General features: G+C 34.8%; 1 protein-coding gene and 1 long non-coding RNA gene across 2 annotated transcripts in view; both read right to left on the bottom strand.

Moving 5' to 3' along the window:
- LOC111050463 (3'-5' RNA helicase YTHDC2) overlaps positions 1-8,005 on the bottom strand; it is an 87,404-nt gene extending 79,399 nt beyond the window's left edge. The window contains exons 1-5 of the mRNA XM_039435072.1: positions 7,848-8,005; positions 6,394-6,509; positions 4,107-4,197; positions 2,822-3,021; positions 1,241-1,446 (exon numbers count right to left, since the gene is read on the bottom strand). Of these exons, the coding sequence (XP_039291006.1) occupies positions 1,241-1,446; positions 2,822-3,021; positions 4,107-4,197; positions 6,394-6,502 (606 nt within the window). The 5' untranslated portion in view covers positions 6,503-6,509; positions 7,848-8,005. The remainder of the gene's footprint in view (positions 1-1,240; positions 1,447-2,821; positions 3,022-4,106; positions 4,198-6,393; positions 6,510-7,847) is intronic.
- Positions 8,006-11,299: 3,294 nt separating this feature from the next.
- LOC120352630 lies at positions 11,300-14,251 on the bottom strand. Its single transcript, XR_005571982.1, has 3 exons — positions 13,887-14,251; positions 13,264-13,325; positions 11,300-11,590 (listed from the first exon to the last, which is right to left on the bottom strand). It is a non-coding gene; the product is annotated as an uncharacterized LOC120352630 (long non-coding RNA).
- Between the last annotated feature and the right edge of the window lie 10,797 nt (positions 14,252-25,048).

Here is a 25,048-nt window from a genome sequence, read left to right as displayed (position 1 = left end):
ATTCAACATATTTTCATTTTTAGTGAAGGGTACACCAGTTAAAATGATACTGTTTTTTCGAGTATGTTGTTGGAGATCTCTCACTTCGATTTTAGTCTTGTCAGATTCATCTTTTACTGCAGCAAACTTTATCTCGAGATCATCAACTCTTGCACTCGCACTGTTGCACTTTACTGTAATATCCGAAAGTTGGGATTTCAGTGTCTCCCACATTGCCTTGTTTTCATTCCACCTGTTGTTGTTTTCCTTCCACTTCTCATTATTCTCTGCTCGTAGATCGTATATGGCCTTCAATATTGTGGCGTTACTCGTATCTTGAACTTCTGACTTGTCTGTAGATGAGGCGTTTGTTGTACACTTTTGTTGTAGCTGTTACAGCCACGAGCACAGCATAATAGCACATCAGTAAACATTACTGTTATATTGTATTTTAGACTGTAGTTTCAATTGCACATATATATATATGATGATAATTTTATAATAACGTTGTACAGTAATGAGACACTATTTACAATGAACTTTTTGTGTAGTTGAGAAGTTGATATTGTGGTAATTATTCATATTAAATAAAAATACTAGGAAATTGTCAAAAATCACAGATTTATTGATACTTAGAAAGACCGGTTTCGGTTGTTATACCATTGTCAATCTCTAAAAACTCTCTGATAAACTAAAACGTTTTTAGAGATTGACAATGGTATAACAAACGAAACCGGTCTTTCTATGTATCAATAAATCTGTGGTTTTTTACAATTTCTTGTTATTTTTATTTAATTTACAGAAAAAATACAATAAATTGTACTTATAGTCAGAGAGATAACTTCAACATAAAGAGGGAAAACCAGTTTCTTCCTCCACAGTTTATAGCATGGAAAGAAAGAGTAGTAGAGAGGAGTAAGCATGCTGCGCAAAATTGGATTTCGACACAATTGACACAAAAGTAGGGAGAATGTTGTTAGGTAGTGGGAGTGATTAGTGGGAAGAGCATCGGGTATCTTTGCTTCGAGAAAGAGTCGTGTTAAAAGTAATATCTCTCGGACCAAAGTTACAAATTATTTACAAGAAATTAACAGCAATAAACTAAAATTGCTGAACCTACAGGTTTAGCAGGACCCAACATTGTATTTTTGTTTGCAATAAAAGATCAATGAAATTATTCAACTGGGAGTTCTTCATTCTTTTCCAAATAGACAACAAATTTCATTTCAACTCAATTCAATAGATTGATGGATTGATTTACCTGCGTGGTCTTGCCACTGCCAGTCTCTCCGCTGATGATGACGACAGTGTTGTCGTTGATTGTGTGCAGAATGGTGTCACGCAGGGCGAATATGGGCAGAGCCTGCCGCTGCTGGGCGATGGCGCTGTGGGCGGGTGGCATTCGGTTGGAAGGAACCACTGCCACTCCAGATACCAGTCGGTTCACTGTGCGCGCCGCGTCTTTCTCTGTCCAAACAAATCAAGTCATTATATTGCAGAATACTGAAAGACTGAAGACTTGCACAAAAGCTGGTTAAATTTTAATCAAATCATTATATTGCAGAATACTGGACGACTGAAGACTCGCACAAAAGCCGGTTAAATTTTAATCGTGAATCATTTCACGAGAACAAATGATAAAAGCCTTTTTTCGAGAAAGCCTTCTTTGATCGTGATTTTGTTAAATTTAAATCGTGATTAATTTCACGAGAACCAATGATAAAAGCTTTTTTAGAGAAATCCTCTGATCGGTTCTCCTAATATAAATCACGATTAAAATTTCAACGGCTCATATGCCTTTTTTCAATTTCAATATTGTGATGTTTCAAACTAATAAATGAATAAAGGAAAGGAAGGTCTAAGTTCAAGTTGTCATTCGAGTTTCATAGTACATAGACTTCTTAGTAAAAATTCAATAACAGGAAGTTTTCAATTATTATTTTCAAAAAAAATGTAGTAGCAATTTCTAAAATTTACAGGTTAAATAGCTTAAAGTTGGATTCCTACATATCATAATCAGTGTAGGTACAGTGAAAGTATCATTCCTCTGACTTTTGATGGGATAATTATTCAAATTTGCTCAGCCGGGCTGAGTGAGAATAGTCCCATTTGAACAACTTATGGGAATTACATCTTCACTGTACTGGATACTGATATGTGGGAATCCTGTTTCATACAAGTATACTATAGCCTACAGTTTCAAATGAATTTGCAAATTTACAAAACAACAACTAGATTATTTCTTCATATGGTATTGTGATTATTGTTTCATACCATAAGGCACATTTATAAATTAAAATTCTCATTTACAAATACTAAACACATAAAGTGAGGAAAGTGTCATGAAATAGTACCTTTGAAATTCTCTCTAAAATGATATCTGTAAGGAAGGCTACAAATTAATCGTACAGCTGTCTTTTGTAACCTCAATAGTTTAATAGTAAATCTCTTAGAGCCCCTACTTAATATCGTCCCATACGATAAATACTATGTATGAGGGAGTATACAGTATACTGTGTGTGAGTACAATCTCCAAGCTTAATTCTGTTCTCAACTTTCTAGTAAGTTGATAAATAACTAAAAATATATAGATAATTTAACAAAATATGCAGTCGTTAGGTCATGTCAGAGGCTTTGAAATTGATCAGTTGCGACCTGAAAACTCTGACACCAGACCTGAGCCAGCCAGGTCACACGATATTATTATTATTAACAAAATATGAATGATTATGTACGGTTTATGAAAGTAAAATACTGTAAGTAGAACCTCTAAGCTCAATACTGTTGTCAGCTCTCTTAGCATGGAAATTGCCGTTACTTGCCTGCTTGGAATTATACTCACGTATGAGGTCGGGAGCAGACGATCGATCTCGCTCCGAGTGAGGTATGATATCGAACTTCTCTTTGGCGGTGAGAGGCGCCTGATTGAGCAGACACGCCACCACTTTGTGAGAGTGCTGAGTCAGCGACATTGTCGCGTCGTGCTGGATGATCGTCGACCGATTCTTTTTGTAAATGGTCACCTGCCGGTTGATGCCTTTTCTAAAACCAAAAACACAAATCAAATACAACTTTATTTAATTCAAGAGTACCCCCTAATATAAAATTATTTCTTTATTAATCAACAAATCAAGCCCTATTGAAATACTTTATAAATAAAATACATACTAATTGAATACACATAAGAGAATTTAACACAACTGAAACAAAGCATAATCAAATCATAGCATTACCTAATGATCCCATTACACAGTCATAGGTGTGATCATACATCATTATATTTGACATCTAATACATAAAATGACTGTGTAAAATGGCCCTGAGTCGATTTTTTTTCAGAAAGCCGCAAGATAACATTATTATTAGTTGTCATAAAGTAAACATTTTTGACCCATTAAAATCATAATTATTTTAGAGCAAATTTGAAACTGGAAATTCATCGTAGTTGTAGTTGTGGCGGCCATTGTTGTTACAACTGTTGCCGACAGATAGCGCATAACGCTGTCGGCGGAGAACTGTGATTACAAGCCAGCCCAGCTGTTTACGTTTTAGATTATGTTGTAACACATTGTTTGGTCACTTACGTTTTTAAAAATTAATTTATTTGCAGTTTTTATAAAAATGTAGGTGGAGGAAAAATGTTGTGTATATCACGAGTGAAAAATGTTTTTTCTCCCTCAGGGAGAAAAATCAGCACTTTTCACTCGTGATATACAAATAACTATTATTATACATAAAATAAAATCTTTCAACTTGGTATTAATGCTAAAATCTTATTATACCAAAAAGTAATTCTTTTTGTAAGAAAACCTTACGTGATAGAAAAAATGCTGAAAAATACATGAAAATCAGTTATCAAATTCGAAACAATTTTTTTCATATAATGAAATAGCTTGTAGGCTATTCATCTTCTTTTATGTTCCTACAATCAAAATGTCCAAAAATGCCTTTTTAGGTTTCAAAATTAAGTACTCTTATTCGGCGTTTAAAGCCTGTTATGGAAACTGGAATGCTCGTGTACCAAATCTTAGTGTAATGCCAGTGTACCAAATCTTAGTGACTTGCAGTGATTGCGTTTTAAATGTTTCCAGTTTCCCTGTGCAACTCTGTACTTTCAATAAACTTACCCTCTACTCTTGGACATGAGTTCCAGTGATTTTGCCTTATTATGAACATAGATGCGTTCAGGGGCCGTAAAGGATGACATGAACGTAAATTCTGGAAAAAAGGAAATATGTGTTAGAAACCATCAGTTATTCTTATAATACACTATAAAATAAAATATTACGGAAATATCTGAATCTATAGTTAATGAGCAGCAAAAAATATCCAATATCTCGATCAAAGACCAGGCCATTTCTGGATAAATCGCGTCAGTCGTTATATTTTAACATGAGAAATAAAAAAACACTGGTCAGACCACACTTTACTTGATCATGATGGCAGTGTCACAGATCACAAGTATCTTCAATAAAGAAGTCACTGATATCTTGTAAACTCTTTTCAATTAGCCACTTAGACAAGGAGGACCTGAAGATGTTCACCGGATGCGCCCTCACCGGCTCTGGCAGGTAGTTAAACATCCTCATCGCCAGCATGGGGAAACAGTCCTTCACCTTCGACAAACGACAGTGCGGCACATCCAAATTTGTCCTTCTCCGAGTGTTGTAGGAGTGCACTTGCTCTTTCCAGTGTAGCGTTGTGATGTTACTCCTCACATGTAGCAGTGAAGCCTAGTTGTAGTGTCCACAAACTGTGTGGATGCCCAATCTGCGGAAGATTGGCTGGCAATGTGCATCATACTTGCTATATGTGATGATTCGGAGAGCTTTCCTTTGGAGCAGTAGAATGTCTCTGGAATGTGGCGAGTGTCCCCAGATCAAGATACCATACAGTATGCGGCTACCAAAAACTGCATTGTACAACATCTGCAACCGCTCAACTCTCATCTGGGCTCTCAAGTTCCTGAAAAGATATATGACTCTTGACAGCTTCTAGCACACTCCAAGAATATGATGCTACCAGGTCAGCTTTGGATCTATACTGAGTTGCAGCGCTCTCCATCCTGCTGCTGTAGTTTCACTACCCCTACCGATGATTGTGATGTCATCCGCAAAAAAAAAGGCTTGAGTCCTCCAGTCTCAGATCATTGCGATCATGCTGAGAGCGATTGAGGCTCATCACTCTGTGCGACCTGACAAAGGCTTTTCATTGTATCTCTCACTGCATATTGCTGAAGAGACTTGAGAGATTTGGAGTCTGTGATGTGGCCCTCAGTACGCTAAAGAATTACTTGGATTGTCGGAAGCCGGTGGTGTCCATTGGTGGTGCTGTATCTGATGCTCAGGATGTGTGCTGCGGCGTGCCTCAGGGTTCCATCCTCTCCTTTTTGCAGACGACACAACTCTGGTTGCCAGGAAAAATAATGTTAATGCAGCAGTCCAGGAGTCTGTCTAGCTGTTGGACGCTGCCAGTGCTTGGTTTCAGGTGAACAGTCTGTCAATGAATGATAGGAAGACTCAGCATCTGCTCTGCACTCCGCAGCGGAATCCGCCAACCTTTGGGGATTGTAATGTGAAGCTGCTTGGGTTCATGATGGATGCCACACTGACATGGAAGCCACATATTGACATTATATGTAATAGACTGTCAAGAGTAACCTATCTAATGTGTATGCTGAGAAGTCATGTTTCCCAGGAGTACCTTGTAACAGCATACCACGGCCTCTTCCACAGCCATATCAACTATGGTATTGTGCTGTGGGTTCATGCAGGTGACTGCAGAAGGATTTTGCTCCTACAGAAAAAGGTTCTCCGGATCATCACTCCTTCTCATCGCCTTGAACATTGTGCGACGATCTTCAGAAAACTGAAGATTATGACAGTCTACAGTCAGTATCTGTTCGGCTCCCTGTTGAGAAGAGGACAGCACAACTATCTTTAAAGAGGACAGGTGCACGATCACAATACAAGACAACGGCTGACATTGATCTACATCATGCAAGACGCACTCGGTCACACAGTAGTTTTTCTGTTAGTGCACTAAAAATATTCAACAGGATGCCAGTGAGTCTCCGTGTGCAGGAAGTGAAGATATTTGAGAGGGTGTTTTAGGCAAAGCTTGTGAACCTGCCGCTTAACTCCCTGGATGAGGAGGCAATCTAGAGTTTTTTAAGTTCACTTTAACTGCCACCCATCTCGATCTTGTGTTTCCATAAAGTTTGACCTAATGACGCAATCTATCCAGCAAGTGCTGAACATGGATGGAGAAAACTGAATTACTGAATTTAGGCCTATACAGCTTGTATGAAACAAAACGTGCTTCAATACTGTGTGCATATACTACTGCCTCTTTTTTAGATTTCAAAAACTTCTATATGTTTATGAAATAAATTTGATAACAATAATTACTTACCAGATAATTCTCTGTCACTGATGAAACGTTGAAATTCTCTGTCAATAGCTGCTTTGAGATCAGCATTGATTGATTCAACACCATCTCTGACAGATGTAATTAACGCCATCTTCAATCTAAAACAAAAATAAACAGTTAATTCAAATTACTGAGGCCCTGGGGTCAACTAAGTAAAATAAGTTTAGTGCGTCTGAGACGCCGTATAGTTGGGTCCTAAAGCAATCAATTTTCATTTTTCTTAACCGTTGCGCAACATAGATTACAAATACTTAACAACAATAGGAATGCAACAACTCCTATACTATTAAACGAGCAATTTCTGTTTATAAATCTGTATGTGACCGGATCTCAAAAACTGCTCTAACGATTCTCACGAAATGTGGAACTAAGTAGGTTTATGAAATGGAAATTCGATTGCACTAGTTCTCAACCCTGGGATAACTCGCTGAAGACATTAAAAGAATAAAATAATACGTCCTTGAAAAACAGCGGGAAATTTTGTCGTCTGTCGATACCATAATGGAAGTGAGCGAGCGAGTACATATGTGGGTTATTCACATGGGAAAATCTCACGAGAAAAATATTTTTTTTAGTAAACATGTTTACTTCAAAAAGTCAAAAACAGTAACTAGATGCTGTTAGTGTAGAATAGTACATAGTACAGTATATTAACAAATATTGTAGCAAACATAGTATATCGTTCTAAATCTAATTCATAGTAATTTATATCTATTTGTAATTTATGTGTTTGTTTTTTGACGTGTAAATAAATTGTTATTATGATGAGTGATAGTAGCTTAACCTAGATTATGATTTGGACTGTACTATAAATTTGATAAGGGACAGCTTTGGGCATAAGCTTGTTGTGCCTCCCCATATAGCTGTAAAAATAATTGTACAACTGAAAAAATGAATAAATAAATATAAACTATAAATTCAATCTTTCATTGCAAATCTTCTATGCTTTTTCACTCCAGAGCGAAGCTCGGTCCCTCGGTCCCACGATATTGTGAGTAAAAGGGAGAAAGGTTAACCAATGGATATATTGGGCTACTAAGTTAAGTATGAGTTTCCAATAGCCTACAATAAATCAAAGCTAATAAGGAAAATAACACTTTCTATGTATGCATAGCAGATTAAACAATGAAAGATGAACATAAAAGTATTTCATCTTGCTTCCAAGTTAGGTTATTGACTAAGAAATAGGTTATGTTGTACGGTGTTATGTCTACATTAAACAGATGCAAACAAATAAAAAAGTCAATGTCGCAGAACCTAGTGAAATCATTTTATGCAATGAACTAAAATTAATGAATTATTGTAATTACATAAAACACCATTAATAAAAATGTTGTAGGCTAACATGATTTTGGGTGCAATGTACCAAATTTAGAAAGTTACGACAAATAAAACAAACTGGGTTTCTGTATAAGAAGATAATTTGACTAACATACCTTCAATTATTAACTAGTAATACTTTTAATCGATGTGATTGTAATTAGTCAGTATCATTCCATACTCTAAATTTATGAAAAATTGATCCTGATTGAAATCCGAACTACAACCTCAAAAATTTAACCGCTATTTCAGTTCAGTCAGCAGAGCGGAGAGGCTAAAACACCAAGCTGGCGTCAACATTGGTTATCTTCTGGGATACTTTTGAGTCAGTGACTCGAGTGACCCAGAGCCGAACAAAATGGCGGCTGACCCGGGGCAGACTAGTGGTCCCATGGAACGACACAAACCACTCTCTGTCTCAGACAGCACCGTATCGCGCATGCGTTAGAAACAGGTTTTTCCCGTTCCATTCAGTCAGATCTTTGAATGTAACGTTCTTTGTGATTATGGTTACCGAGCACTGTAACTGGAGCCAATCGTCATTCTATTATTATTTGATAAAAAAGTAAATTCGTATGGCTCTTGTTGGTGGGGAGTCCCTTGCGGGAAGGTCCCACCGCCTGAATATATAATTTAAGCCGTCAATGAGCCTTACGACTGTCATACTTCAGCCGGGACCGACAGTTTAACGTGCCCATTCGATAACACGGGAGTGATCTGGTTAAAAAACTTTTGGTATTGAGAGGGTTTGAACCCGGGATCTCTATGCTGCTACGCAAGCACTCTATCCACTAGACCACGGATCACTCCTATTATTTGATGAAAATATTATTATCCAATGATGATTTATCATTAAATTCAATATAATAATCAATATATTATCATTTTATTTAATAAAAAGAAGAGTACTTTTAAAAAATATAATTAATAAAATATAACATTTGTTATTTAACTGATGTTAAAAACCACTATAACTAAGTCAGCATATTATTGTCATTTCAAAACAAAAACCGACGAACCCTCGACCTCCCCTTTTACATTTAAAACATCAATAAACATAACTATTTGAAAAACCTCTAATCCCTTCCAGCATATTGCAATTTTAAAGCAAAATCCTAACCTATCTTTTCACCTTTGGAATATCAAAAAGCATTATTCTACCTGGACCCTAGCCCTTTCTAGCATATTGCAATTTTAAAGCAAAAACCTAACCTAACCTTTTGGAACATCATTAAATATAATCCAAAAAAAAACCTAACCCCTAATCCCTTCACATTTGATAATTTAGATTTCAAAGCAAAATCCTAACCCCCAACCTATCTTTTCACATTTGAAACATCAAAAAACATAACTCTAACTGCACCCTAGCCCCTTCTAGCATATTCCAATTTCAAAGCAAAAACCTAACCTATCCTAATGACACATTATTAAATATAACCTAAATAAAACCTAACCTCCAACACTTTCACATTTAATAATTTAGATTTGTTCGTCATCTTTAGAACAAAACATAAACATGTGGTTCATTTCATGAACATGTTCACAAACATGTGGTTCAAAGCAAAATCCTAACCCCCTAACCTATCCTTTTACCTTTAAAACATCAAAAAACATAACTCTACCTAGACCCTAGCCCCTTCTAGCATATAGCAATTTTAAAGCAAAAACCCAATCTATCCTAATAAAACATGATTAAATATAACCTAAATAAAAACTAACCCCTAACTCTTTCACATTTGTTGAACTATAGACAAGGATAGCAACACCATTGCAAATCGTACACTACCATTATAACGTGGACCTCACTATAGATACTCAAAGAATACTTTTGAATAACTATGTTATAACTATAACCTGAATAAAAACTAACCCCTAACTCTTTTACATTTGTTGAACTATAGACAAGGATAGCAACACCATTGCAAATCGTACACTACCATTATAACGTGGACCTCACTATAGATACTCAAAGAATACTTTTGAATAACTATGTTATAACTGTGACTGTTGCTGGCCGTTACTCTGTTTCTGAGACAAAGAGAAGCTGCTGGAACGACAACCAGACATCGACCGGTCGATGCTGTTTGGCGCGTACTTTTGAATATTCGGATGGCGCGAATATTTGAATAAAACACACACACACACACACACACACACACACACACTGGTGTGACACTAAAAGTAAGTTGTTTTGCAAAACAAACATGGCTCATGTTATAATAAATGAGTTTATTCTAGGAGAATTGGATAAGGAACAGAATAACAATAATAATAATTATTATGATGCACCAAACATTGTAGGGCCAGTTGCTGCGGTTGTTGTGGAGGAATTGGGAAATCCTTAAAGGGTTTTCAATGAATTATTCCAACAGGAACGTAATAATACGAGACCTCACAACTTGGGTTATTTTGAAATTATAATATCACTATATAATATGATTGAGTTTAAAAGCCATTTTAGAATGTCTTAGCAAACCATGCAGATAAAAGATTCCATACTATTATCATCAGAATCTTTCCATTGAAATTTTGTAAACATGGTTAATGTAGCGTTATTCTATTTAGGTCACCTACTGAAAACAGACCAAATGGGTCGCGGTGTGGATTTTGGATTCTTGTTTAATAATCATTATATATTATAGGACTATATTTTTTAGCGTCATCAAAGAGACCACTGCACTAGTCTTAATTGAATGAAAATAATACAATTTTCCCTAAAAATATATATTGGCTGCTTTTAAATTGTATAAAAATAAAAGAAAAACTGATTTACTTTTGACATTTTAAAAGAACCAAAATGAGTTTAGAAATAGAGCCAACATTACATTTTCTAAACCGAATTTTTATAAAAACATTTTGAGAGACTAGTTTCTGTTGTTGCACCATTTCACTTGAGTTGTTACTCATCTCAAGTAGCTGGTTTGTTATTTTATTCCAAATTGACTATATCATTTTTTATAATGAAATCAGTGCTGTAGACTATTTTAAATTATTATCATTTATTTTCAATGACCAGGCATTCCTGGATAGATCGATCGCGTCTTCAGTTATAGGATGATCATAGTTGACTAGACCCAACTATAGGCCCGCCACAACGTAGACCCACGCTAATCCATGAAAAGCAACCCACGCCTTGGGATGTTTTGTAAACCATTGCTAAGCTTCTCCAGACATCTGTGTAATACATGCAATGAATAATCCACTTGTCAGCTGATTGATTATGAATAATTCTATAGCAATGTTTTACAAAACATCCCACGGCGTGGGTTGCTTTTCGTGGATTAGCGTGGGTCTACTTTGCGGCGGGCCATATGAGCGTATAATAGAGGTACTGTAAGATATAGGCCATACGAAAAACCAAACATGGTGTATTTCAAATTGAAAATTGGTAGATTGTTTGTTTTTTTATTAAATTCCAATTTTACAAAGATTAACATCAACATTTTTAGGTGCTCTTAGAAGTTATAGGAAGGAGAATTAATCAGCCTGCAAATATAAAAATACCTCTTGAGGAGAAAATACTTTTTACAGTTTGGATGTTGAGCAAACCAGAGACATTCTTAGCTGCTGATGACAGATATAATTTTTCTCAAAGTACTGCTCATAGAACATTCTATGAGATAGTGGATGTCATTGCAGCTTCAGTAGATGAACATGGTCGACACTCTTGCAGCAACAAAAGTCATCTGATGTAATTAATAATAGCCTTTACTAACTTCATAACTTGTGCTTGCTACATAAGAACTTCCTTTAATACAAGATTATCACCGGGTTGCACAACGGTCTGTTAACTTTTAATCCCAAATAAATTTCACTTTTGTTGCATCAGTAGTCCACACATGACCCTCTGTGGTGACTTCTGTAACATAAAGAAAACAATGATATTAAAACATCATTAAGTAGTGAACATGATTGACTTCCATAAGGTAGGTCTACTAAGCATTAAGTTATAATTACTAGTAGTGCAGTCTATATATATATATATACAGTGGTGCTTGCAAAATATATTGTAGTTCTTAATTTTCAATATGATATAAATCACTCTCAAACAGGCTGTATCAGTGCTACTTTTTTGAAGTTGTTTTTTGAAGGAAACTTCAAGCTTGGCCACAAGATCTTACAGAAGCTTGATTAAATTACACTGGAAGAGTAGCTCAAATAATGTTATAATCATGAACATATAACCATAGAGAAAAAATAGCATAAGTAGATATTCCATGGTATAGGGCGTTTATGTTGCAACTTTTACTGTTATCTCAAGCCTATTACTGTCGATTGTTGTCGATTTTTACTGTTTTGACCAGGTAAGAGTGTATGAACGGCACAATATGAGAGACTAACACCATCATAAAGCTTTACGGGAAAGAACTACGTGGACTATCAGCTTGAGATAACAGTAAAAGTTGCGACATAAACGCCCTATACCGTGGGATATCTACTTATGCTATTGCTTCTCTATGATATAACATAGAAGAATCGCGTCTATAGTGAGGTCACGTTATATTGGCAGTAGAGTAATATAGGAGAACAACGTTGCCGATTCTCTGCCTAGTCACTGCCTTTTATAGAGGATAGCTGATACCAGTATATCTTATGTAATATCAATTGTTCATTCTTCTTAGAACAATCAATTTATTGTACTCATCAAGTAAATTTACTTTGTAATATCAATTGTTCATTCTTCTTAGAACAATCAATTTATTGTACTCATCAAGTAAATTTACTTTTCAATAAATAATACACTTGCATAATTAGATTGAAAATTTTGTTAATAATTAACAATTATTGGATATATTATTTCTACATTGTAGAAAATCTGGCAAAAGGTCAGCAACACCAATGTTAATCAAATACTGTCATTCAATCAAATACTGACTATTCTATGGAAAATTAAAGGTTACAAATTTTCCTAAACATTTTATTCGTCTCATAGTTTTAGAGATTTTTTTATACTATAAGTCTGCTAGGTTGTTCTCTGTATCTTCTTGAGTATTGAAAAGACAGACTTCTTTCAATTGTGGAGTAGCTTGGTTTAAGTTTTCAAAATGCAATGGGTTTAAAGCTGCATATTATACACCAAAGTTTTCACTGATTATTCTATAAAAAAGTTGTTAATTATCTTTGAAAATTTGCTGTTTTCAAACAATGTAGAGCAACAAAAGCTGTCAAATTTTCGCTTAGAGAGCATAGCCTGCATGGACTTGTAATGAAGGAAAATGTTTTTGGCAACTTTATCAGTGTTTTCGACAATTTATAAAAAACAAGAATCATGTTCGATAGAGGGATTTTTAATATTTGAGCAAGCAATGTTGCTGTAATTTTAACATATTGCCATCATTTGTTGAAAACATTGAATGACAACTCTAACGTAAAAGCTCCAAGTTTTTAGCTTGGCATAAATTACCACAGTCTCTACAATAATAGCAGCAGAATATGGTAAAATTAATTATTATACCAATCTGACTACTATCACTAATCGTTATTATGTCATAGAAATTATAATTATAAGAGGATTGCATGAAAGAGCCTTACCTGCTGTCATCTCGATGTGGCCATGTTTTCTTTCAGATAGGATTGGAAGATGTCCGAGCTGCCTGTAAAACAAGAATCATAAAGTTTCAGTACTTGAGCTGTTGAATTTAAATTAAAATCAATCTTTATGAAATGCAGAGGACCTGCATAGCAAATAAAATTATTCTTATAGAAAGCAAGAGATAATTTTTATAATATTATTATGCATAGGCCTATTCCATAGAATAACAAACTTTCTAATGAAATAAAAATGAGTGAAGTTTATTGGGTTCAAGTTTCTGCTTAGCCGATTAAGTATTCTGAAATTTGATAATGAAATTCTATTTATTTTTTTAATAAAATAGGCCATAAACAAAATACGAATAGGTATTGAGGTTAAACAGCAATAAAAATCTAAGAAACAGAAGTAGCCTAAATCAAAAGTAAATATTTCAACGCTATTTAAATGGATCAATAACTTTCATGACCACACAGAATAATATTATTTATTATTCACAATTTTATTGATAAACACTAAAAAGCCTAACAGTCTTGGATAGATCACGTCATGAGCACAAATATATTTTAATATAATAGTCATACTAAACTAATAATATTGTCAACAATGCAAATAATAAACTTACCAGACAATAATGTCTAATTTTCCTCCTTTTCAATTATTTTAAAAATATGCCTTCAAAAACATACTCATGTTTGTAGGCCTATTCGTAATAATCCTCCATATTTGCATTTAGTTGTGTTGTTTACTTGACTGCAGACCAGAGCAGACGACGCGAAACTTTCAACCAATAGGAGCGCTCCGATTCCGGGTGACTCGAGCTAGAACTTCGTAGCCCGTACTATTTGGTCGGGTCACGATTCCTGACCCGGGCTAGAAAAATCAAAGATGGCGACCGGGTGATGAACTGTCAAAAGCTCCCATGAAACGCGGGTCGCCTAGCTCGAGTCACTCGAGTCATTGGAGCAGTGTATCCCTGAAGACGCTCATTACATTCAGCCAACACTTTAGCGCTCAAGTGGGTGTTTTGTCAACTACATTGGCAAAATCCTGATTCAAAGTTCTAAAATAATTGTAGAGATCCAAATAATACAAAAATATTACTATCTAAAAACTTAAACCTAATCTTCAAAAATATAAACTTTTCCACAATCCAGAACATAGATGATCAGCTAATTCCAATTCCCATAAATTGAATCTCTGTTTGGATTTTTAGCCGTTATTACAAAAATTGAAATTGCTTGATTTTGATGTGATTGAAAACCATGGTACTCGAGGAATTTACTTCAAGAGTGAATTATTTTTATAAATATATTTATACAGCGTGTTTCAGAATTAGTGTTGAACATTCTAGGGTATTGCTCCTGGATGACAGGAGACTACAAATGTCGTATTTGGAGTGTACAAAACTCAGCGGTTATCATAAAAGCTGCCATTTTGTTTTTCACTTATTAATTTTTATCTCAAAAACGAAATGTTGTATTGATCTGAAGTTTGGCATGAATATTTATGCTATGAAGACTTAATTTAAAAAAAAATAACAGTGGAAATTTTCAATGTAAATTCTCAAAATGGTGGCCATTTAAAATTTTTGATGGCAAATTTCCTTAACTGTTCACTTAACAGAAAATCTACAAGAAACAAGAAAGTTGGCAAATTTTATCAAGATTTTAAGGATACCTTATTCATTGAGATTAGTGACAGAATAACAGAGAAATTGATTCTTTTCGTACAGCATGTATGACCACTTTTCACCATTTAGACATCAATATTAATTTTTCAATTCCAATTGTACCGTATTTAAGATGGCGCTTTGAAACTCGTTATGACTCCATATGGATATACAACTGATTTTACAATGTTTTTCAGATGATTTTGTTTGTCTTGTAAAAGTATGTTTGTACGAAACGAATTGAATTCTCTGTTATTCTTTGACCAATCTTGATGAATAATGTATCCTTGAAATCTTGATGAAATTTGCTAATTTTTTATCTCTTGTGAATGTTCTGTAAAGTGAACGGTTTTCGTGAAATGTTCGATGTAAAGATTTAAAATGGCTGCCATTTTGAAAATTCACATCGAAAATATTTCATTTTTTAAAGCTGAGTCTTTTATAGCATAAATTTTCATGCCAAATTTCAGATCAATACAACATTTCGTTCTTGAGATAAAAATTCCTAAGTGAAAAAACAAAATGGCAGCTATAAGGATAACCGCTGAGTTTTGGACACTCCAACAACATTTGTAATTTCCTATCATCTACGAACAATACCCTAAAAATTCGACACTATCTACTTCTGAAACACTCTGTATAAGGCCTGAATTGACCTTTCAGACTCTATAGGAACTATGTAAATATCCAATATCGTGATCGATGACCAGGCTTCCCCGGATAGATCATGTCAAGAATTAAAACTGTATTTTACACATAGAAGGCGGCGTCACAGACCAGCATAGTCATCATTGAAAAAATCCTCCAAAGAATAGAAGCTCCTCCCAATGAGCCATCTTGATAGGGTTTTCTTGAACGCGGTAGCCGGTAGGTGAGTTTGGCAGGCAGTTAACCGGAAAACAATCCCTGACCTTAGACAGATGTCGACGGCGTGGAACATCCAAGTTGGTCCTCCCCGGGTGTTGTGTAGGTGTGCACTTCCTCTCTTCTTGAAAACGTAGACTGATGTTTTTTGACGTGCAAGAGCGATGCTACAGTAGTATGTAAAGTCCATACACAGTATGGATGCCCAAATGTTGGAAGTAAGCATCAAACATGCTATAAGTCATCACACGAAGTGCCTTTTTGAAGCAGGAGAATGTCCTTAGCATGTCCTTAACATGAGCATAAAATTAGCATGAGGACATGTCCTCAACATGTCCTTAACATGTTGCACAACCCCCTTCATTTTGATGATAATAAATGAATTATTTTTTAGGAGTAAATTAAGTGACTGAATTTATAAGTAAGCTCTATTAATATCTCAATTACTGATATTAGCTTCACAATTTCATCATAATCCTTAATAAGAGCAGCAAACTGTAGAACGTGCACGCAGTTCACGCGAAATCAGACGCTGTGGTGGAACTGAATATTGAATATAGCATTGGAGGTTGTAATCCTCCTGCAACCAAACTCATGTACGCGCACTATTACTATGTATATTAGTAGTGTGATATATTTTTCTACTCGAGCCCATAAGACCAATGTGGTGGCAATTTTTCTGCAACCATCCGCTTGAGGCGCAAGCAGTCCATACCACACTATATAGATGTGAAATTACCCCATACCAGATTCTGATGAATGTGAAAGTTTGTTATCTACTCTCCCATGAGTATATAATCTTATGATGGGGCTATATTATAATATTATAACAGCCTCAATAGCATGATGTAATAATTTATCATCATGATAAAATAACATTATAGTGAATATCATGTTCAATTGTTTTGATATTTTCGAAACAAAACAAAGTAGGTCCAATAAAAAATGGACTGTCCTGAATTATTTTTGTGTCGTAATATGCAATCTCCATTTGTCCAGGAAACATGAAATATAGAATAATTATTTATCATTTTGTGAAAATTACATTGTTTATCTTTATCAGAGTTGAAAATTCTCAGCTGCCAATTACGCCATGGTTTCACTTGGAGAATGCTTTGTTTGGATGGGCTTTTATTGCTGTGTAAAGATAGAATCAGAAATTGAATAAATATTTGTTTTTATCATTAAGTTAAACTCTTACCCCCCCTCCCCACAGACGCGTGTCAAATTGAGGTACCAGTTATTGAAGATTATATAAAAACAGCAACCCCCAGTATTTTCAATCACCAAGCTGAATGACCCCACACAACTATTCCATACTGGGTATGACAGCTGAACACAGCATGAAACAGCATCAGCAGTCTATGGGCACTCAGAAGTCCTGTCATTTTACGGAGCAGATAGACCACTCTAGAAAGTTTTTTACAGACTCTGATGATGTGAGGTTTCCAAGGCAATTTGGTGTCAGTAGTGACTTCTGATTTTCTGAGCCAATCTGAACGTATTTTGTTTCTACAATAATATTGTAAAAAATTAATATTGTAGAATGTAGTAATCCTGTATTATTTGGATAATTACAATAATTTAAATTATTAACATTATTGCCGCTTCGTCTTCGTTGCTGCTGGATGATAGGATTGCCTGTGTCAACATTGTTTTAGGCGTCCTTTCACGACAATGAACGGCGTCTTGTCTGATCAGGGACACACTCAGTACCTTGAGTTTATCCAGAACCTGACAAGAGGTCATTAATAGAGGAAAATATATCAAACAATTTGACCCAGCCCATCAACTGGTCAATGCCTCTAAGGCGCACATATCAGCAAACAGATGGAAAAAAGTCTGCATGCAGACAAGCATTCATGTTCGTTGCAAAATTGTAAATGGAGTTGTGAAGTTTCTTTTTAATTGAATTTATTTTATAATTAATAATTATTTTAATTTATTTTATAAATTCAATTAATTCCTAATTATTGTGAGATGTTTGATATTTATAGTCCGTACAAAATTACTTTCGACTTGGAGGGACATGCACAGCAGCAGAGAAAGGTAGGGGACACAGAGGCGCGGCACTCAGTCGACAGTCTAACCGACAAATTGACAACTGCGCTTCTACCTATGACTCTATTCACCACTGTAATTGGCTGATCTCCCTCCATTTCTCTGCGTCGCATATTCCTCCAAGTCAGAAGTAATTTTGTACGGACTGTAGTCTGCTGTAGATCTACACTTGTTTGGTCAACACACTTTTTTCTATGTATTTAAACACAACATGCAGTCAAATATTAAGTAAATAATTAAAAACTTTTACTTACTGACTGAAGTACTTTCGATCGTCTAGCGATTATTTTCAACAGTGCAAGGTTATCAGTGCATTTTCAACAGTGTTAGGTCAAGGTCTATCTAAACATTGTAAATAGAACTTGACATAACAAATATGGCATGATATTACTTTTTTAAGGTTTTAACGTCAGTCAGCTAGTGAAGATTATTGCTTATTTATGGTTGAGTGCCCTGTCGGCTAGTGCAAAACAGATTGAGAGGGAAACGGCGCAAAAGCAGTTCACTATTCCCCCACCCCTCATCACTGCAATATTTCAACTCTTTTCTCGTGACTGAACCAGCTGTACAATACAGTAGGCTAAAGCCCACCCTACCCTAAGATTTTGGTACCTACACAACCAGTGTGGTATATTGAGATCACTTCAAACTGTCAGCATTTTTTGAATGGTAAGCATTAATTCTGTTTGTAAGGAAACATAACGTAAGATGAATTAATACTACTTTATTACAACTAGAAATAATATTATTGAACAAAATATTTGACAGCAAGCTGTAAATATCCCCATAGGGAGACTATAAATAGGAACCCGGAGGTTCCTACCTGTATAACATCGACACCTGAATACCTGTATAACATCCATGACCTGTATAGGATTGTAGGACTGGAGAATAATTCTAGGACAACCAATAAATGGCAAATAAAATAACACTAATCAATCCTGTCAATAAACAGACTCCTAGTCCAAGAGTCTCTCCTCGGAATTATTTGAAAAAGAAGACACTGGAGGCAAACAACAAAATAGCATTGATTGACGAAAGCCCCATTGTAAAAAAGATTACGCCTAAACAAGTTAATAATAAGACACAAAAAAACCATCCTGTATTGAACACTGCTAACAAGGAAATAGGAGTGAATACTGAAAACAAAATAAATTTGACTATTTCTATGCTAAATGGAGAATGGGTGACAGATGATGTCCTTCAGACTTATTTTAACTTAATGAATGATTCCATCGGCAATAGGTTCTCTATATGTGTACTTAACCCTATAATTGTACAAGCGGTGAAATGCCTCGACGTCATCTCTCATATGGTAGTAGAACCATTAAAATTAGATATGAAAAAATACATATTTATTCCAATAAATGATGCAAAAAGTACGGAATTGAAAGAAGAAGGCTGCCATTGGAGTCTTGTTTACGTGCGGGCTCTAAGTAAATACTTTTATTTTGATTCGATTGGAAACCATAATTTTAAAGATGCGTCCTTAGTTACAAAAAATCTGGTGTCGCGCACTCACACAACTTTCCTTGCCGTTATGAGAATTGATTACCTGACGCTAGTGTTCCCGCGCGTCTCGAGTCTACTATTCAAAGATTTGAGCCAGCTGGTGACAGGGCAATAACGCTAAAGACACACGAGGTGTGCTATCTCTTCATAGTGAATCATTTGATATAATATTGATACTGATCAATGTCGGCTGGATATAGGGAGTGATGAGGAAATGTCTGCACAAACAAATATTGAGTCGGAGTCTGAGAAATTGAAATTTATACACCAGAATATAAGATCACTGTACAATAAATTGGATAGGTTAGAAATATTCATTGATTCAGAGAAGCCATTTTCTTATTTTAACCGAGTATGGTCTAAGGGATCATGGTCAAGGGATAGTGAGCTGAGTTGTACACTTCACTTATAAACAAAGAGTTAAGAAACACTATGACCAATTAGTAATAGATGCAAAGAAAGATTTCTATGTTAACAAAATAAAGAATGCAACAAACAAATCTAAATCCAGCTGGAAGCTAATCAATCACTTTATTTCCAATAGAAAAATTGAAAAAAATAACTCTCGATATTGAAGATGTACCTACATATCACTGACCATCAAGAGATCGCTTCTGAATTTAATATTTTTTTTCATTTGTTGCTGGAAGAGTTGGTACTGTCTTGAATGAGTCTCATGGGAACCCAGGTGAAGAATGCGAAATCAATAGCTCTGAGACACCATCAAATAAATTTGTTCTATATCCCACAAATAAAGATGAAATATTGGAAATAATTAATAATCTCAAGTCGGAATGTAGTGTAGGTTATGATGATGTCTCTGTTAAGGTTCTGAAGCAGTGCAGGAGAGCAATAGTTCATCCACTGTTTTGTATGATTAACTCTATGTTTGAATATGGAATTTTTCCAGATCTTTTAAAAATAGCCAAATTTCTTCCACTTTTCAAGGATGGGGACAGACGAGACATAAACAATATTACAGACCCATATCAATATTGGCAGCTCTCTCAAAAATATTTGAAACAATTATCCTCATACGACTGGCAGTATACTTGAAGGAGAATGATCTTATATCTCCATATCAACATGGTTTTGTAAAACATGAGTCGACCAGTACCGCCCTTATAGAATTTTTCGAAGGTGTGATACATGAGTTAGAAGGAGGTAACTACACAACAGGTGCCATGATTGATCTTTCCAAAGCTTTTGACTGCATGAACCACAAGATACTTTTGAAAAAGTTGATTGGTCTAGGGATAAGCGGTACAGAAAATAAACTGGTAGAGTCATACCTAACTGATCGTTATCAGTATGTTTCCATCCCTAGTGATAAAGAATTAGTGACATCAAATCTAGTTAAAATCACATCAGGAGTGATTCAAGGTTCTATCTACTTGATAGAACAAATAAAAGATATTTGTTAGAATTGATTTGAAAGCTGAAACTTTAAATAGTAACTTTGTATCTGCAAATTGTATCATTTTAGATATTCACGATCCACGGCTGAAAAAAGATATCACGATTCTTGCGATATACAGGTCTCCATCACTGCCGGTTGGTCAGTTTCTTGAGGACCTTGATCAATGCTTACAGGATTTAAATAGTAAGAAAAACATTGTTTTGGTCGGTGACATAAATATCAACACAAATCTAGTTAATGAATATTGCAGCCTTCTACACTTAAACGGTTTTCAGTCATATATAAATAAACCCACAAGAGTACAGAATAATTCAATATCATGTCTGGATCACATGTTCTATAAGAATGAATCATCCGAATCAGAGGAGGTTTTGGGGGCGATATTGAAGATTGATATCACTGATCATTTTGGAACATCCCTCTGTTTGGGATTCAGGGGCCGCATTTGTGAACCAAATGAGAATAATGTTTTTGAAAAAATAAATTATAGAAAACTTAATGATGATTTAAAAACCGAAACATGGAATGATATAGTAAACTACACAGACATAGAGAGTTTGACTGGTAAATTTATTGACAAACTTAATAACCATATAACAAATTCAAAAACTAAAGTCAATCTAAAGCATAAACTGAAACCACTAAAAAACTGGATTAGCATTGGTTTGGTTAACTGTATAAGGAAAAGAGATAAAATGTCTAAAAACGTGGCAAGACAGCCTTTCAATCTTGAACTGAAAATGGAATACAATAGGTATAGGAATGTTTTAAGAAATCTAATAAAAGAAGCAAAACAAAATTACTTTAAAAATAAGATAACAGAAAATAAATCCCAATAGTAGAAAACTCTGGAATTGTATAAATGAATTACTGGATACAAAGAAAAAAATTCTGATATTGGAATTGAACCTATAACATAAAATAAATATTTTTCTAAAGTCGGCAAAACATATGCTGAAAAATTACAAGAAAATATAATTATAGATAATACAACTGATCGTCGTGTTCCCAGTCTTCCAATTGTTTGTTCTGGTTCCCCACAAATGAACAGGAAATAATAAACACTATAAACTCGTTGAAAAGTAACTCCTCACCTGGCATGATGGAATTAGTAGTGTATGTTTGAAAAAGATATCCGAATACATAGCAAAACCTCTGGCTTTCATTATTAATGAACATGGAAATCAAGTTTATTTGTGCAGGTGACTTTAATATTGATTTTATGTTGGACTCCCCTCATCGTAGGGCTTTCCTCTGCATAATGAAGCAATTTGATTCAATTTATAATGTAAAGGTTCCTACTAGAATAACTGCTCATAGTAGTACAGCAATCGACAACATAATTACAAGTGATATATTAACAAAGATAAATGTGGATGTAATAAATTCATGTCTTTCCAACCATACCGCTCAGTGTATTGAATTGCCATTGGGGAAACGTTCCCGCGAAGCAGGAGTTTCAGACAGTGCAACTGTTACTTTTCAGAATTGCAGTACGGATAATATAAACAGTTTGGAGGCATCTTTGGCAGGTGTAGACTGGAATTCACATTTTAATTTCAATTTGTGAAATACAAATAAAAAGTATGAGGTTTTTCATGATATTTTCCTTTACTTATATAATATGCATTGTCCTTTAGTAACCAAAACTTTATCTAAGACTAGAAAGATGAAACAAAACTGGATGACAAAAGAAATTCAACAAATAAGAATTTTACTGAAAATCACAACAAGTAGGGCACACTCAGTCGCTGACTTCGACACTTCACTTATAAACAAAGAGTTAAGGAACACTATGACCAATTAGTAATTGATGCAAAGAAAGATTTCTATGTTAACAAAATAAAGAATGCAACAAACAAATCTAAATCCAGCTGGAAGCTAATCAATCACTTTATTTCCAATAGAAAAATTGAAAAAATAACTCTCGATATTGAAGATGTACCTACATATCACTGACCATCAAGAGATCGCTTCTGAATTTAATATTTTTTTTCATTTGTTGCTGGAAGAGTTGGTACTGTCTTGAATGAGTCTCATGGGAACCCAGGTGAAGAATACGAAATCAATAGCTCTGAGACACCATCAAATAAATTTGTTCTATATCCCACAAATGAAGATGAAATATTGGAAATAATTAATAATCTCAAGTCGAAATGTAGTGTAGGTTATGATGATGTCTCTGTTAAGGTTCTGAAGCAGTGCAGGAGAGCAATAGTTCATCCACTGTTTTGTATGATTAACTCTTTATTCTTTATTCTTTATTGATTGATATAATAAGTATACATCATATAAATGATAGGGAGAGGAAAAATAAGGTAACCTTGTGCTATTCCTCTCCCCAATTTAGATAATATGGTTACACATAGTCCGAAATAGGTCTTGTAGCTCTTCACTTCGCAAAATTTTCAGACCACTAATATGTTCACAAAGTAAATTTTCAAATTTAGATGCTTCAAAACAAAAAATAGAACAGATATTTTACTCTATGTTTGAATATGGAATTTTTCCAGATCTTTTAAAAATAGCCAAATTTCTTCCACTTTTCAAGGATGGGGACAGACGAGACATAAACAATATTACAGACCCATATCAATATTGGCAGCTCTCTCAAAAATATTTGAAACAATTATCCTCATACGACTGGCAGTATACTTGAAGGAGAATGATCTTATATCTCCATATCAACATGGTTTTGTAAAACATAAGTCGACCAGTACCGCCCTTATAGAATTTTTCGAAGGTGTGATACATGAGTTAGAAGGAGGTAACTACACAACAGGTGTCATGATTGATCTTTCCAAAGCTTTTGACTGCATGAACCACAAGATACTTTTGAAAAAGTTGATTGGTCTAGGGATAAGCGGTACAGAAAATAAACTGGTAGAGTCATACCTAACTGGTCGTTATCAGTATGTTTCCATCCCTAGTGATAAAGAATTAGTGACATCAAATCTAGTTAAAATCACATCAGGAGTGATTCAAGGTTCTATCTTGGGACCTCTCCTTTTCATTCTGTATATAAATGATATTTCCTTAGCATTTCCACAAAATAAACTCACATTATACGCAGATGACACCTCCTTAATTTTTTTCCGATTTTAGTTTAGAGGAACTCGAGAAAAAATGTAATCTATTATCCAACAGTTTGACTCAATATTTCAATTCACTTTCCCTCTCAGTAAACTCGAGTAAAAGTCGACTCATGAATTTCAGCCTTAGACATAGCAATATAGAGCCCAAGTTATACATTGGCTGTGATCCTGTTGAAAATACAGATTCTGTTAATCTACTCAGTCTAGAGATAGATTCAAAACTTGCATGGGATTTCCACGTCGAAAAATTAATAAATAGATTAAGCAAAGGCTTACTTGTGAAATATGGTGAAATTAGTACCTTTATCCGTTTCAAGAATGGTTTATTTTGCCTTATTTGTTTCGCATGCAGCATATGGTATTGAGTTGTGGGGTGGGTGTCCAAATATTCACTTCCAAAGGGTATTCAAACATAAAAAAAGAGCAATCCGCTACCTGGCTGGACTTGGGTTCAATGATTCGTGTAGGGAGGCTTTTGTGGACTTGAACATTCTAACACTGCCATCAGTTTACATGTTCAAACTCATTATTTTCACACACACGAACATTTTCAAACATAAGACACATGCCGATGCATACAACTACATATAACACAAGAGGAATGAACAGACTAGCCACACAGCAACACAGGTTACGACTTTATGAGAAGATGCCAACCTACTTGGGAGCGAAATTACACTATAAGTTACCCCTTCAATTGCGGAACATGACTGACATAAATAAATTTAAGCGAGAACTGTAGAGTCTTCTCATATCCAAGGCACTGTACAGCGTAGAAGAGTTTATGTCTTGATTAGTTTTGTAGGTAGTGTGTTTCATCATGTGATGAATGATACATTGTGTTGACTCAAATATGTTATATTCATATTGTATTTAGTTTGCATTCACATTGAATCATTGAATTCACATAAATTTTATAATATGTATTAATGTCGATTTTCGTGATGATTAGTTTGTAGATTAATAATGTGTATTAATGTTCGATTTTAGTGACGATGTTCAACTGCATTATGTTTTTGTTTTGCTGTGTTGAATAAATAAAATATTCTATTCTATTCTATTCATCCATCTCAACCCCATAGAGGCTGTTTTAAGTGATTAGGATTCTCAAGGTAAATGTACTCATTATTCAGTACACTTACCTAGAATTAAATAAGTCACAG

This window comes from Nilaparvata lugens, chromosome 8, assembly GCF_014356525.2.
Source record: "Nilaparvata lugens isolate BPH chromosome 8, ASM1435652v1, whole genome shotgun sequence".
In the NCBI taxonomy this organism is placed as follows: domain Eukaryota; kingdom Metazoa; phylum Arthropoda; class Insecta; order Hemiptera; family Delphacidae; genus Nilaparvata; species Nilaparvata lugens.
This window is presented reverse-complemented; position numbering and strand designations above follow the sequence as displayed.